The sequence below is a fragment of the Odontesthes bonariensis genome, chromosome 10 (genome assembly GCF_027942865.1).
Source record: "Odontesthes bonariensis isolate fOdoBon6 chromosome 10, fOdoBon6.hap1, whole genome shotgun sequence".
NCBI lineage: Eukaryota > Metazoa > Chordata > Actinopteri > Atheriniformes > Atherinopsidae > Odontesthes > Odontesthes bonariensis.
Window position 1 is genome coordinate 26,218,966 of NC_134515.1, and position 15,732 is coordinate 26,234,697.

Below are 15,732 nucleotides of genomic sequence, written 5' to 3' on the forward strand. Positions count from 1 at the left end.
TACAAGATGTGTTTTTATTCAACTCACAGTACATTCTACAGATGCACACGTGTTACATCACCTTAATACAACAGAGTCTCGTAATACCTCCCCTTAAAAATGATGAATTGGTCCTAAAAATATAAAGGAACAGATTTAAAGTCACCAAAACTGTACATTATTAAAAATTCACTTAACACCACATTTGGTTCTTGTCTTTTTTTTTTTTTTCCTTTTTTTTTTTGGAGAAAAAAACAAACAAACAAACAAAAAAAAACATACCGTCCCTTTAACTGTAATAAGGAACTTTGAAGTTTATTTCCTATCAGTGGATTCGAGTTCAGTGTAAGAAAAAAAGATTTAAATAAAAACCGGACTGCGGAGTCATCCCGTCGCCTTCATAGCACACAAAGCATGCCGTGCGATGTTGTACATTGGCCCTTGTACAGAACAAAACAAAAGAAAATAAATCAATAAAAAGGAATGTAAGACAGGAAACCAGACAGAAATGTGCCCAGTAATTCAACATCAAATCATCTGCAATGTTAGCCTTTTAAAATAAGATCATTTCAGTCTATTGTAGCCACTTTTGGGAGGTTTTCATCTGGTCAGAAGAGCTACCGACACAAAATTCAGCAATAATTCAAACACTTGGCTGCAGACTTAATCGTGTCAGACATGCGCAAATGTTCAAAAGACCTGCAAATCACAACTACGGCGCGAGAGCAAACGTTCAGCGCGTGTCCAATCAAACAAGACTATTTACAGGCGCTCAAAATGACACGAGCATCCTTTTGGTTTTGGACAGATCCGGTGGAGCTGGCTGAATATTTGCTCTTCACAGGCGGACAGACAGTGACATCTAAGCCTAAGGCTGACCAGCGCTAAAGATCCTCCAGTTTCAGAAACCAGTGTCGTTCACACAGCAGCAGAAGGTGGGTTCATGTGTGAAGTTGTGTGCAAAAAAATCGTGTGCATGTTCGTTCGTATGTGCGTTGGTGAAAAGTGTGTTAAGTGTGCGTGCACGTGGAGGTTATACGTCTACTCGTGGCAATCCAACAACAGATTCCTTTTAGTTTGACTGGCCTTTTCATAAATCGTCTAAACATCTCTATAAGGTAATCTGTACACATTCACTACAAGCTATTGCTATTAAATAATCCCAGCTATTGTAATCTTTATATATATTTATATATAGAATATATAATAAAAATATATTGAGCCAAAAAAGTACTTCTAGGCATAAGACCACATTACATTACATTGCCAATGAACAGGTACTAAACGGCCCGAGCTCTGTGGAGGGTTTTGATCCATTTTGTCATCGAGCAGTGCTGAGCAGGTCCGGTCTGCAGCGTTAAGGCTGCAGTAGTGTGATCAGTCCCTGACCTTCAGTACGAGTGTGAGAGCTAAAATACTCAGGGCCTGAGGCCATGTCATCAGCCCACAGCGGGACCCGACCAAAGGCTTTGCTATGACATGGGGCTTTGTGATAGGACATGACAGGGAAATGCAAACAGGAGACGAGGTGTTGAGGCGAAAGATGATGGGACACGAGAGGTGGAGAGTGAAGATGGACACGTTCTTACTCTGAAGGGGAATGGGTTCAAGCCACTTCAGCTGTGGGCCTTTTACAAAAGATTCGGCCTGTAGAGGAAACAATAACAGACAAAGAGCCAGAGTCTATACATATATACCTATACAGGAGATAATACACGTCGCTGGAACGAGCTCCAGGCAGTCTTAGCAGTAATGGAGAGTGTGACTGGGACGGTGAAAGCACCAACAGTCTACAGCCCCACCATCAGGGCAATCGTTGTAGGCTCCTATTTGTCCTTGTCTGAGTAGAACTCCGCCCAGCGGCTCTCATAGAAACGCCTCATTGAGTGTCCCGCCATTCCCACCTCCGACGTGTCCTCGTTGAAGAGCTCACAGTTGTTGAAGACGAGCTGAGCGTCCGCCGCAAACTCCTCGCAGCTGCAGTAGCTGAGGCAGGGAAAGCCAAAAACACTCAAGTTAAAAACCTCCGGAAAGGGATGAATTATTCGCAAAGAAACAAACAGGATGCAACAAGACAGGAAAGTAAATCATAATGTGGCAGCGTATTAAAAAAAAAACAAAAAAAAACAAACTCATTCAATTCTTCTTCTTCTTCTTCAAAAAAAAAAAACTTATTTCTGAATAAAGAAAAAGAATGGAGCCCTTACGCTCCCTGTAGCAGCCTCTCTCTCATGGTGAGGAAGTCCATGGGGTTCTTGATGATGCGGCGGTAGCCCGGCACCAGCCGGGGATTGACTGGTTCGAGGAAGGGCCAGGCGTCTGCATGAGACTCCATCTCCATCAGAATGATCCTGGCAGGAAGTTACATCACGAATTAAAACAAATTCCCCACGTTGCACGAACTAATAAGACTGCGCGTGGGAATGTTTCGACAGCGGTGAGGGCGCCACTCACTCGCAGAAGGTGAGGTCGGGTTGGTTGCGTGTTGTCATGCGGCGCCTTTTGCTGCTGCTGCCGCCTCCTCCTTCTCTGCTGCCTCCTTCTCTGCCGCCTCCTTCTCCGGAGTAACGGGAAGGCGGTGCAGGCGGCGCATCCTTGTGCCGCGTCGTCATGCCGCCGCTACGTCGAGCCGCCGTCTCGTCCTCGGAGCTCTCGTCTTCATACCTTCTCTTTTTCACTCTGGTGCGCGTTTTGGTCGCGCGCTGCAAGTCGCCTTCCGCCTGAAGGGAGGGAAAAACATGCAGTGAAACGTCACAATCGCTGGAAAACACTGCTGGATTGAAAGGAAAGCGGTAAGTTTTGTTCCGACTAAATTTTAAGCATCATGTGACGGGTTCCAACCTGAGAAACACAGGTTGGACAAAACCAGTCTCCCTCTGGGATCTGAGTGATTTTGGGCTTCAGGCAGTACATGTGGCAGCCCCGATCACAGCCGTCACACAGCAACAGGCACTCATCGTTGTCTCCTTTTCTGCAAACCTGGCAAGTCTACAAAGATCACAGAAGTTACTGTAAGTTAAACCAGAGTTTGTGTTAATATTTTGAGAAGTGGCCTCCCATATAAATGCCGTACGCCACGAAGAAATGACATTTTGAGCAGCTAATTGTGGGGCTTCTTACCACTTTGGTAACAGATCTTTCCCAAGCAATGGCCTTCTCCAGCTGAAGTAAACACAGACAGAGCTGGGGAGCGCTGCGGCAGCGGTCCAACGCCTGCCGCCACGTTCGCATGCGAGAGGTGATCTCACTCTCCAGACTGGAACGGAAGAAAACTCATGAATAACTTTGAATTTGAAAACTTTGGGGATTTCTCAACTGTGAACCGCCGGCCGTCCCCACCTGATGACATCCATCGGGTGCTCCTCTCCGGGTGTAGGCGTGAGGGGAGCGAGGCGCATCACCTCAGCTGGGTTCCACAGCGGCTCCTTCAGGTAGCGTCGCTCAATGTTTCTTTCGAGGTTGGCCAACCGCAGCACGGCCAGGTCCAGCGGGTGTGTGGCGATGCGAGGCAAGCCAGACCACTCCTTCTTAGTTCGCACGATCCAGTCGTCGCGCGGGTCGACGTCGTGCTCGTAGAACTGAAGGTCGTCACGTGTGGAGTCTGGATCTGGGATGGTGTAGGGCTACAAGGAGGAAAAGACACGAGGAGCTGAAGCGTGAAGCAGAGTGAGAAAACGTACAAAGCGTGGACGCTGAGTCAACCGCTTCAAAGAGTACCTGAAACTCAGCCAGCGGGGTCTCCGTGTTCGTCTCAGCGTCGCTCACTGCACTCTGAGGTGGTGCCTTGAAGAATCAGAAAGAGCAAAAACTATTTGTTCCGCTACTTAAAAGCACATTTACTGTGGTTTACTTCATGTCCAGAATATTCCGTTAAGAATAGGAAATGCACTTTTTCAGCACAGCTTAGTCCACATTTTGGAAAATTGTGCAAAACTACGTTTTCAGGCAATTAAAAATAACAAAAACATGAGACATATGGGGCACTTTTGCGTTTTTCCTTTGTTAAATAAAAGATAAAGGAACTGTATTCAGTTCTGCTCTCACCTTCAGATGTAGATCAGCAGCGATGACCCGCTGCTCGAGGTCCTCCACCCACTGAAGGGCGCTGACGTCCGTCTCCATCGCTCTCTCCTGCACCTGCCACGGCTGCTGCAGAGCCTCCAGCAGGACGTCCTTCTCCTCCACCTTTGACTCAAATATTGGGTCTGTTCGGAAAGGACATACAGGAACATTTATAAGGAGTGAACGACACAACGAGGTGAAGGTGAAAAAAATGAATAAATAAATAAATGCTGGCATAGCACAGTTATGGACGGACATCCAGTTACTAACAACGCTCACCGTTGATAGGTTTGGTGCACATCTCAGTGAGGCTCTCCATGTGTTTGGCCAAATGCTTATGGAGCACCTTCTCTCTGATGCCTCTTGGATTGAGGGCCTGTAAGGTGTTATACAGTTCCTCTGGATCCTTAATCCACCACCAGCCACGCACCATTGCTGGAGAAAACAACAAAACATTATTATTATCATCATTATAAACAAGAGGTTAAACACATGAAAAAAAGCAAGAAGAAGAGACCAGTTTCTATCTTACCGACTTATTTAAGTCAGTGCAGTCAAATGATTTCAAAGAAAAACAAAGAACACTTCTCAGAGTCCTCTTTTAACTACTTACACGCTGGGATGGGTTTGACCACCATCTGTGTGAAGTACTGCTGCTCGAGTTCCTGGAACACAGAGTTGGGTGGACGGCCGCGGCGTTTCGCTGCCGCTCCTCTGGGCGCCCTGCGGGCGGGACTGCTGCCCCTGCTGCCCCTCCTCCGCCTGCGGCCTGGCCTGGCCGGGGTGCTGGGAGCGGCTGGAGGAGGAGCAACGGGAGCTGGCAAAAGCTGAGGGATCGTTGGCGGAGCAAGAGCGGCACCTGCTGAGGAGAGGTCATGTGGTGCTGCGGGGTCAGCAGGGGTCTGGCACGGCAGAAGTGGGTCCGGCTGAAATGTGGGAAGGCATAATCTTATATAGACTGAAAGTGCATTATTACAGCATCAAATTGTATTTTATGCTATCATTCCACTGGCGAACCTGTACGAGTGAGGCAGCGAGCGGTGGCAGAGCACTCGGGATCTGAGGGAGGAGTTTAGGGGGCGAGCTGGGCGACGTGGGCATCTGGGGCTCGGCCAGAGAGTTATCGTCACATGGTTGTTTGGGGAGGAGATTGAACCACTGTCCTTGTTTCTCTGCCATCTCCTTCACACTCTCCTCCGGCTGGTTACCATCTGGAGCTTCGCCCGCCATCGAGCAGGTGCCGTTGGTCACCGCTTCCTGTGACTGGCTGAGCCAGCTCTGGAAAGCTGCTTGTGTGAGGTCTTGCATGCAACTGTTTGGTGATCCCGGCCCTTCCTCCCCACCGGACCTGATGCTGCTGCGACGCCGGCGGCGGATCTTTGCGGTGCGGAGGTGAAGCTCGACTTCGGGCTTGATTTTTCGAGGACGTCCGCGGCCTCTCTGCGTGCTCATGAGGGATGCAGTGCCAGGAAGGGGGTCCTCCTCTGGAGAGAGGGGCTGGGCCTGGCCTGGGGTGGCAGAAGATGGAGAAGAAGGTAGAGTGGGAGGAGGAGGGGGAGGAGTGGTTGGCATGGGAGCCTCCTCAACTTTGAGCTCCTTTTTGAGGAAGGTCACAGGCACCTCAGCTACAAGGACATCTTCTGAAGCTGCAACATCAAGAAAAAGTAGGTTTAAAAACACCAAGAGTTTAGAAAAAAATAAAACTAAAATGTAATTCAATCTCAGACTCACTTAGTAATTCTTCAGGCCCCTCAACCAGAATTCCTCCCAGGTGAGGTAGGGCTAAGTATCTGCGCCTGTAACGGTCCTGACCCAGTATCCCAGCCCGCATGGAATGAGACGACTGCAGCAGCTTTTTACGGAAAAACGCTTGGCGCTGTGGAGGGTCGAAAGCAAACAACATTCAACAGGCGGCAACATTAATGCTTAAAGCACTGCGTCTGAGTAGCATCAGACTTACCTTTGTTAGCTTATCTATCTGTCTTTCAAGCTCTGGAATGCTGGCGGTGGTAGGGCTCTCAGTCTGCAGCGAGAAACATCATTCAGTTAGAATCCTAGCTTTCCAATTCGTACAGTTTAATTCTAACACAGCAGGGCAGATACATACGTCGCTGAGTTTGGGCTCCTCTTTGCGCACACGTCGGTTTCCTCTCTCCAGGACGAGACCACTCTCCTCCAAACTGAGGTTTTCCTCCTCGGCTACTCTGGCACTGCGCCTCCTCTCCTCAAAACAGAGCTCCTCCTGCGAGCGTCCTGTGCGACGTGATAGCGCCACCTTCAGTCTGGCAGGGAGAACACACGGTCATGACCAGCATAACATTCATGGCTTTAACGGACAGATTTGAGGACGCAATTGAGCTATTCTGTATTTGTGGGGGAAAGAAACAAAACAAAAAAATAATAATAACATTGTCATACTTGCGCAGTTTCCCCTCAATGATCCACTTATTCTTCCTGAAGGTTGCCATGTTCTCTAATGTGTTGTCGATGTCACTGAAATACAAAACATACATACAGAAACAATGTAAAAGCAACGCAGGGCAAAGTAATTTGATGTAAGAGCGGGGGTTTATCCTCTTGGTCCAACCTTGTCACGATGCTGCTGCTGTTAAGTTCATCCACCAGGAAACCCAGGATAGCTGCCTTGGTGTCAGGGGGCAGGGCGTGAAAGGTTTTGGTCCTCAGTGTGTTGCAAACCTCTGTCTCGTAACCATGAGATTCCAAAAAGATGCGAAGCACTTCCGAGACGCTGCTGCGGGTCAGCTCCAACTCAACCAGCTTTTCCCCAAGTATCTTTACCGACTGTGTATTAGCATGAAGAGGAGAGAGAGATACAGATTAAAGGGTGAAACGAATCATTAACAAGAGCTGCTTTAATGGAGAGAATGCACAATGTGCATCACACACACACACACACCTGATAATAGGACGGTAGGCCTGGATCGTGCAGCGCTGACTCCACCAGCTTTATCAGTAGGTCCTGGACCTCTCCCTGGCTGTCGCCCAGGCCTAGCACCCCCTCCTGTAGGGTCGCAAGGCTGGGGATGTCTTGGGGTACATTGAGACCGATCACCTTTCCGTAGGCATGTAGAAACTCAACCACATCCAGGCAGTGTGCAAAAGCTGTTCCGGAAAGCACCAAACCGGGTATCCGGGAGAGCTCTGGAAGAGGCTGGAGAAAGGAAAGTTCAACAGATTACGATTTTTAACTGTTTTAAACTAGAAGTTCAATATGATGAGGGTTCAGATGAAAACGCACTTTATGATCGGTGAGACACATGTCCTCCGTGGGCTTCTTCAGCTCTTCTGCGATCAGTTGCTGCCTCTTCCGCTCCTCCAGACGCCTCTGGGCCTGAGCTCTCCGCTCTGCGGCCCTTTTAGCTGCCAGAGCGGCATTAGCTGCCGCCTCCGCCTCCGCCTGGGCTTTAGCCAGGGCCTTGGCTTTACTCCGAGCACTCTGCGCCCTATTACTCAGGGCCACCCGTTCCCCAGATGCCTGCTGTGCAGGTGAGGCAGCATTGACCTTGACTGACCTCCTGCGGCCGGGCTTTTTGGGCTCCGCGGCAGACTCTGGAGGTGCGAGCTGCGGGGCTGTCGGGTCTGTTGTTTCAGCCTTTCCCTCGAGGAGTTTTGCCTCTTGCGCCAACTAAAAAGCACAGACAAAAGGAGAAAATACGACATTAAATAAGACACGACGATGAGCACTACGGTGCAAATTATTAAGTTTTTAAACTGTACCTTGGCCTTCTTTTTTTCCTCTTTTATCTTTTTAATCTTTGCGTCCTCCCTTCTCTTCATTCTTGCCTGGAAGAGGAGCAGCAAAGAAAACAGGATGAGATGTGAACGGTGTAACGGGTCAACATTACAAACCAGTCTGGAACACATACCTTCTTTTTCATTTTCTTCTTGATTTTTGCCATTTTCTCCTTTTCCTCCTCTGTAAGAGCCTCTATATATATATATATATATATATATACATAAAACAATTATTATTATTTTTTTTTTTAAAAACAGTCAGAAATAAATCAGCCACAGAAACACATCTGAAGTTTTACTGTAAGCGAGCCATAAAGTCACAGAAAACTATCATTTAAGCCAAATAATGTTAAACATCAGCTTTCGCTCACCCTTGGCCTCAAGTCGGTTCAGCAGCTTGGCATCAACTTTGCTGAGGAGGTCGATCATCTTGAGTTTAGGGGGTCTACCAGGGCGGCGAGCTGGCCCTCCCTTCACGCCGCGAACCCTGCGAGGTTTCTCTTTATCGGGGTTCGGTGGTCTGCCCCGCCTACCAGTGATGGCCATGATCATAGAGGGAACTTCCTCATTGGCCAAAAGGACCCACTTCTTGCCCTGTAATACATCCGAGACATGGATGCAATTAACAGGCCCACGTTAAGGTCTTCCACACATTTGACCATGCAGACCATTTTATTTATTTATTTATTTAAAAAAAACATACCTCTGATGATTCTCTCTCTTCATAAAAGTCTCCAACAGGCATGCGTGGGCTGAAGCTGAAGTGTTCTCTGGTGACCACACTGTCTGTGTGTCTCTTCAGGTACTGGGAGAATTTATTAGGAAATGGCAGAACAAAAAAATAAAAATCAATGCACGATCAAGCGTAAAAAAAATAAGAAGTTTCATCAATATACTAGGCCATTCAGGGTGTTTAAATGGAAGGGGGATTCACCTTGATTATTTCTGGAAACTGCTTCATCCTCCTTCCACAGGGAGTGTAATACCAAGTTTCGCCCTTCATGCGGCTCTCCATTTTCTTCACACGGATCTCCCTCTTCCAGCTAGAAAATAGGGAAAACCCGCCTTTTAGATTTCTGTTCTGGCTTTAAGGTAAACCGTTTAAGGGATTGTTTAAGCAGTTTGCACAGTTTTCTTACTGTAAACAAAAGTAATGAACAAATACCCCATATTATAACAATAAATACTAAAAAAAAATGAATAAATAAAACAGCATTGCTGATTTAATTCCAAGGATTCGACTTAAATCAACTTAAGAGTTGAAATCAGAGCTCTAAAATGTGTTTAAGCCCCTTTAACTAATGAAAAGAATGGTTACCCGTGCTGCAGAGGGATCTGAACCTGCTCCTCAGTTGCGACCCTTCTTTTGTTCGATTCCCCTGCTCGAGAAAATTAACACAAGCACACGGTTAGAATGATACACCGAGGAAAAGTGTCAACAGTATGCCATCACATGATGAGGAGCCAACACATTGGCCCGCTTCATTACCCGCGGTGGAGCTGTCGTCATCGTTTTCATCAACGCCTTCAGCAGACGTTTCGCCCTCTCGTTTCTGGGCCGTCACCACCTTTCCTTCTCGGTCTTGTTTTTTGACTCTTCTCATCTTCTTGGGTTTCTGAGCTGCTGTGCTGAGAGCCGAAGCGTTGGCCAGAACAGCTTCGATCGCGGCTGTTATCGGATCAACCTCCTGCGTCAAAGGCCCAGCTGCCGCCGCCGCCGACGACACGGCTGGTGTTTCTTTGACAGCCACCTTGAGAGACTTCTTTCTCTTTCTGCCCCTCGCCCCTTCCTCTTTAGCGTCGCCCTCTTCATCAGTCTTCGTCTTCTCCACTTTTGGGGTTCGAGCTCGAGGCTTCCGCTGTTCCACTGAGGAAGAAAAAAAAAATTTTTTTTTAAATTTTAAAAAGAGCGCTAAATTAAACCCCAATACTCTCTTAAGAGTGAAATTCGACTGAAAGCGGACTGTCAAATACCTGGGGTTTTAATCCATATCTTTGGAGCTCGAGGTTTGCGAGATTTCCCTGTGGCTCTCAGGTGGCCTCCAGCAGCTGAACCAGTCTGCTCAGTCACTGGTTGGAGTGGGTGTACAGCAGGGCTCTCTGCTGGGGTACTGAAAGCGATGAATTTCTCGTCTCTCATCTTGAAACTCGGGGGTGTCACCGTCTCATTAGCAGTGGTCTTAATGTGTCCAGCTGAGTCTGGTGTATCGTGTCCTCGTGGCTCCCACTCTGCTTGAGGATCTGAGACGGAACAAGAGGGAACAGTGTCAGCAGGGTGCAGACATGTCATCTTACACAGCTCTCTTTATTAGGAGTCATTTCCCTCTATTGTTTAAGAGAAAATATATATATTTAGATATGCTTTGCTAGTATACAAACCAATAAATGCTGTTTGCAAAACAGTGGCATAGAGTCAATAATTAGAAACTTACTAAGTGTACCTTGAAGATCTGGCTGAGATGAGACAGAGTGCGAGTTGGACACGCTTGAGTCGGCAGGAGGCTCTTCAATCTGAGAAGTATTGTTCAAAGAAGACTCCAGCATGGATTCTCCTGTAACTTGGAAGCTGCTTGTCTGGTCGGCCTCAGAGGTATCCCCTTCCCTGGTTGAGTTCCTGGTGTCATCTCCGGAGTCTTCTTCTGAAAAGCTGCTCTTTCTGGTGCTGTTAAACGTAGAGGATTGCTCGTCCTTAGGACTGGATATGCTGTCAAACAGAGAGGTGTCCTCTCTCATGGGAAAGCTGTGGTCAAAGTGAGCAGAGCCACCTAAACATGAGCTGTCGCCATCCAAAAGAGAGGCTGTTTCCAAGACAGAGCTGACATTGATTCCAGAAGGGGTGTCGCACGTTGAATTGCCATCATAATGAGAGGCAGTATGGGAAGAGTTATCAAAACTTTGTTCCTCGGTCAGATGTTGTACCCTTGTGCTGTTAAGCTGTGGGGACTTTCCGAGCAGAGATGACTCCATCGCAGAGTTCTCAGCCTCCGAGACGAAGCTGCTTTGCAGGCGCCGCTTCTCAAAATCCGTTTGTTTATTCTTGAGATTTTCGTCAGGAGCACTTGTGCTCTGGAGGGATTTTCCTGGGAGATCAGTGAGGGCTTTATGTGGGCAGACTTCTGATTCCTTAGTGTCCGTCCTCATTGTGCCCGAATCGAACTGAGAGAAGAATTCTTCTGGTTTTCCATTCCTTTTATTTTCCACCTCTTTGCCATCATTACTGGAACCACGGCGGTCTGACTCGGGAGACGACTGCTTCACCGAGGGAGGAGTGGTGGTGCTTGGAGGATGCGGCCCAGAGTCGGAGCTTTGCATCGCTCTAGAGGACGTACCCATTGCAGGAGGCACAGACACCAAGGCAGGAGGGGAGGACACGGGTGCAGTCCTGGAGGCTTGAGTGGTTAGAAGAGGTAGGGTAAAAAGAGGTCTGACTGTAGGGCTGTCTTGGGCTTCTGGGGAGGCTAAGTTAACCCCTCCTGGTGGTGCTGATGCTGCAGAAGCAGAGGAAAGACTTGTGTCAACAGCTGGAAGAGTGTATGTCCGACATTGGGATGTCGATACTGGTTCACAAAGTTTACTGCCAACTGAATGAGTTTGTGATGAAGGAGATGCAGGTGTTGTTTTCTGCGACAGAGCCATACTGGAAGATGAGGAATTTGTACTCTCAGATAAAGTAGCAGATATCAACTTTGGGGGGGCCGGTGTTTCATGCTGACCTCCAGATGCATCAGTGAAAGAGGTCGTCAAAGACGGCTTGGACCCATGAACCATCTGCATCTCTAGAGATGAGGTGGGTGTAGAGTAAGATGAGGTGGAGACCACAGCGTGAGGGGAAACAGTTGTAGGAGGTACAGAGGCTGACTTTGCGTGATGAACCAAAGACTCTGATGAGGAGGAGGGGGAGGAGGAGGAGGAGGCAGGCGGTCCTGAAGAACCTGCTGCAGGTCTAGTCCCCCTCTCAGGCGAACCAAAAGGTGTGGACACCTTTGAAGGGGATGCAGGCAGGGGGGAAGAAGATCCTTCTGAAAGATACTTGGATCCTGCAGGGGATATCTCAGCTGCACCAGAGATTGGAGTCCTGAGGCCCTGCACCATTGGGGGAGGTGAGGAGAGTCTGGAAGAAGCTACTGCAGATGGACTAAAGGACACATTGGAAGGTGCTGACATTTGCAGAGGAGCAGATTCTGATGAAACGAAAGGGGGCTCAGGTTCAGATGAGACCCGCGGTGGTGTTGAGGCCTGGGTCAGAGACACCGACGCTCCCGTGCTTGATGCAGAGAGCGGAGAGGACGCGCACTGGGGAAGAGGGTTTATGACTGGATCTTTGACAGGGGAGGTCATTTCTGGATGAGGCGCTGCTGGCTGATCTGAATGGTGAGGATATTCACTTTGTGGACCCACATGAGCAGCAGAAGGTTTGGGTTGGTAAATGTCAGTCTTGGCTGGCCTCTGGCCACTGGGCGTCCTTTCATTGCTCTTATAGCTTGCGTCAACCTCCTTGACAGCTTCTCTCGAATGCCCTAAAAGAAGAATTTAAAAAATTAAGAAAAGTCCACAAATCAGTAAAAGTGACATACCAACAGTCACACTGATAATCAAATGTGATCCTAATATTGTATAGAAGCAATTTTAGGCTCGAAATAAAGAAGTTCGGCAGACATTAGCTGTCCCTCGCTAACCATCTGGATGGCATTTTAGTCAAACAGTGACACCTGCTGGTTGTATCTTAACACTACATGAGTGCTGAGCTCTGGCAGTGAGACTGACCCAGTACCAGACACTTCAGTGAAACACCTGATGTGTTTGTCTTTTCTTTTTTTTTTTTTGTCAGATTCACAATAGCTTTATTCCAGCAAAACCAACATGAAACTATAGCACACCCAGGGAGCAACATTATTCAGCAAGATCCTGAACTGGGATGGCTATGCCGTACATGGCTGAGGAGAAATAAGACCAGATGACTGGCACTAAAAAGGAGGAAATGGAATGTTGATAAGAGAAGTTTGACTTATGAGGAAATCCAAGTCAAAAATCCAACCTTATCAAAATGTGGAACCGACACATTCCAGTCAAAACACTAGTAGTCACTTGCTTTTTAAAAGTAAGAAATAAGCAACAAAGAAAAGAAAGGAATAACAAAAAAAAAGTCACCTCGTCCAGGAGAAGACATTCCCACGCTGCTGGCGTGGGGGCTCCGGTCCCTGTTGTGACCCTTGGGAGATCCAGTATCCTGCACTGCCGACGGGGAAATAATTGGTGCTGACGACATCCCCACTGGCAGAGGGCTGCCGGTGCTCCCTCTGCCTAAGCTGTGGTGCTGCGGGCTGCCACGTGGAGGAGTGAAATTCTGGGCAGCTGGGGACATCATCTGAGACTGCTGCTGCTGCTGTGGTGGCGGCGGCTGCTGCTGCTGCTGCTGCTGCTGCTGCTGCTGCTGCTGCTGCTGCTGGGGAGATGACAGGGATGGGTGCTGGGGCTGATGCTGGTAGTAGGGCATCCCATTAGGCAACATGCCGTAATGCTGTGGTTGCTGGTGCTGCTGGTGGTGATGGTGTGGTTGACGTTGGGAATGGAGATGCTGCTGAGATGGTTGATGCGGGGGCTGTTGTAAGGACTGCTGCTGGTGATGCTGTGACGGTGTAATCCCAGGATGCGCCTGACTCTGGTAGGTCCCATACATGCCGTGGGAATTGTAACTCATCTGCTGCGGGCCAGGGTTACTCCTGTTCCAGTACTGAGTCCCTGTTAGAGGAATGTTTGCTGGGCCTGTGACAGGGGGCTGGTGGGAGCTTTCAATCCCCCCGTTCAGCTGGTACTGTCCGTGACCCTGGAAGTGGTGTTGTGACTGAGGCGGCACCATCCCGGGTGTAGGCTGCTTCTGGTGCATCCCGTGCCCGGAAGAGGTGCCCATGCCAGGACCATACTGAGGGTGTCCACTCCACAAGTAGTCATAGCCCATGCTGCTCTGGTGCCGGTTGCTCATGTGTGGGTAAGGAGCTGACGGTGGGTGGGAACCAGGCCCACTGGACCCGAGTACAGTAGTGACGCCATTCACATTCATTTCGCCATTCATATCTGTTAGATACAAGCAGATAAACTGAGTTAAAAAGTACAGCGTCAGTAAAAGTCTTTGCTGAAATAAGTGATGCTACCAGAGGCTTGAAGCATCTCTGTAGTCATTTAACATCACTTTGTGTTTCATTTTGCATCTCTATCTCGTGTGTCTTTCTCTCTGACATTCTGCTGGGGACGCTCCAGGGAACCCTGGGCTTGTGACTCTTAGCCCATTCAGCAATACATCAAAGTTTCCCAAAAGGATGAAAATACTCACTCTTGCCCTGTTGAGAAAAACTCATGGAGGACCCGTTAGTATAAAGAGAATCCCCTGAGGAGAGTTTCAGTCCTGAGTTTGCTGAGGATTGGGTGACATAGTTGAAATGGTTATTAGAGTCCATCTGAAAAAAAAAAACAAAAGGATAGGAACAATCAAATCGCTCTGCTGTTGACTGTTAACCTCCTGCAAAATGTATGAAAGTGGTGCATTTTCTGCGCCCGGTTACACTGAAGACGAACGGCAAGCGTTTCCGCACGAATCAAATATATCACTTCCTCCGTTTTCATTTCTCAGCACGTAGTTATGAAGACAGACTATTCTGCGTGATGAGTGCCATTTCCTCAGCAAAATGCCTGTCCTCTGTGATTTTGGGCGAATGCAGATTGTGACAGCACCATTTCGCTCCAACAACAACCGTCAAAATGTCGCAGCCAGCAGTAGCAGATGCCAGGCCCTCGCGAGTGTAATGGACAGGCGGAATACTACGGTAGAAGCTCATCATTACCGCTGATGAGGCGTTGCTAATATGAGCGCAGCCTCCTCAATCTACCGACATAAAATGTACACTCAAGCCAAGCACAGCCACACGAACATTACCAAGAGCCAGAGGCCCGGGCTGAGTTATAATGTAAGGATTAGTGATAATGTTTTACACTCCGAGGCCTTGGAAAAGTGTTTGCCCCGCCACTCGCTGTTTAACAGTTCCCGGTAGCCCTTCGGGATACTTGATTTCCTAATTCAAGAAGGCCGTTGAAAATAGCTGGCGCCGTGTTAGCCTGGTGGTGTTAGCAGCGCCCTCAAACGAACAACTCACTTTAAAGCGCTGCCAGTCGGCTGTGCCAACAGCAGATAACGTTAATGGGAAAAACAAGTTCAATACATAAACAGGTTCCCTTTCATTTTAACGTGAAACATCAGAACGAAATATTATGGCTACTACCCCAAGGTTGTTTAGCTATACCATCACAATAGAACCTTGCTAACACACGCAAGCTATAAAGCTAACTAATAGCATCTGTAACGTTTATCCGGAGTAAGTAGGCTGCGCTGCTAGCTTATAGCCAGGCAGCAGGTATCACAACCACACTGGTTTGGATACATGATGTCCATCAGCAATATAGAGTGACGGGAGAGTGTATTAAAACATTTAATTTAATTAAAAAAAATAATAATAATCAACCGGTTTGTTAATTATGACAAACATTAACTCACCCATCAGACTCGCGCATTAACAGATGGAGGCGTGCTCTCTTTTGTTCAAGGGCTAACGTTAGCTAGCTGCCAGATGAAGTTACATTGTTTACGCTACACGCACAGACAATTTCTGCAGAGCATCATCCTCCCACACCGCCACCATCCAAAGTTTTGGTAATATTTTTGAGTTTAAGGTGCCCAACCTTTCATCTCTTGGGTTCCAGAGGAGCAGGCGACTCTAAGCCTTCGTCTTAACGGATACGCGGGTAAAGATGACACAGCGATAAATAATAAACAACTATTCCCTAACCTTTGGGTTTTAAATTAGCAAACATGGCTGGTGTGGTCCAGTGCAGCCATGATCACAGAACGCAACGAGCGGTGGCAGCGTGAAAGTATCAACAATAAGC

General features: G+C 48.1%; 1 protein-coding gene across 3 annotated transcripts; it reads right to left on the reverse strand.

Annotated features, from left to right (window-relative positions):
- baz2a (bromodomain adjacent to zinc finger domain, 2A) lies at window positions 1-15,732 on the reverse strand. Of its 3 annotated transcripts, none has more exons than XM_075474923.1 (30): window positions 15,526-15,732; window positions 14,126-14,249; window positions 12,946-13,869; window positions 10,239-12,314; window positions 9,772-10,038; window positions 9,287-9,664; window positions 9,116-9,176; window positions 8,732-8,840; window positions 8,501-8,602; window positions 8,169-8,391; window positions 7,929-7,990; window positions 7,780-7,845; window positions 7,301-7,687; window positions 6,959-7,213; window positions 6,629-6,843; window positions 6,460-6,534; window positions 6,149-6,323; window positions 6,002-6,064; window positions 5,773-5,917; window positions 5,059-5,687; window positions 4,655-4,967; window positions 4,321-4,476; window positions 4,024-4,184; window positions 3,697-3,762; window positions 3,319-3,602; window positions 3,100-3,235; window positions 2,821-2,967; window positions 2,434-2,699; window positions 2,187-2,330; window positions 1-1,965 (listed from the first exon to the last, which is right to left on the reverse strand). In XM_075474923.1, exons 2-30 carry the CDS (start codon window positions 14,247-14,249, stop codon window positions 1,806-1,808), a joined length of 8,169 nt encoding a protein of 2,722 aa, XP_075331038.1. In that variant the 5' UTR covers window positions 15,526-15,732; the 3' UTR covers window positions 1-1,805. The 3 variants fall into 3 exon arrangements, with proteins under 3 accessions (XP_075331038.1, XP_075331036.1, XP_075331037.1); XM_075474921.1 differs by having other exon boundaries at window positions 10,230-12,314; XM_075474922.1 differs by lacking the exon at window positions 15,526-15,732 and adding an exon at window positions 15,341-15,469 and having other exon boundaries at window positions 10,230-12,314.

Coding starts and splice junctions, on each gene's coding strand:
- baz2a (XM_075474921.1), bottom strand. CDS start 14,249: ATGGACTCTAATAACCATTTCAACTATGTCACCCAATCCTCAGCAAAC. Junction 6,844..6,958: donor GCCTACCGTCCTATTATCAG/GTGTGTGTGTGT, acceptor GCTAATACACAG/TCGGTAAAGATACTTGGGGA. Junction 3,236..3,318: donor CACCCGATGGATGTCATCAG/GTGGGGACGGCC, acceptor CTTCCGTTCCAG/TCTGGAGAGTGAGATCACCT.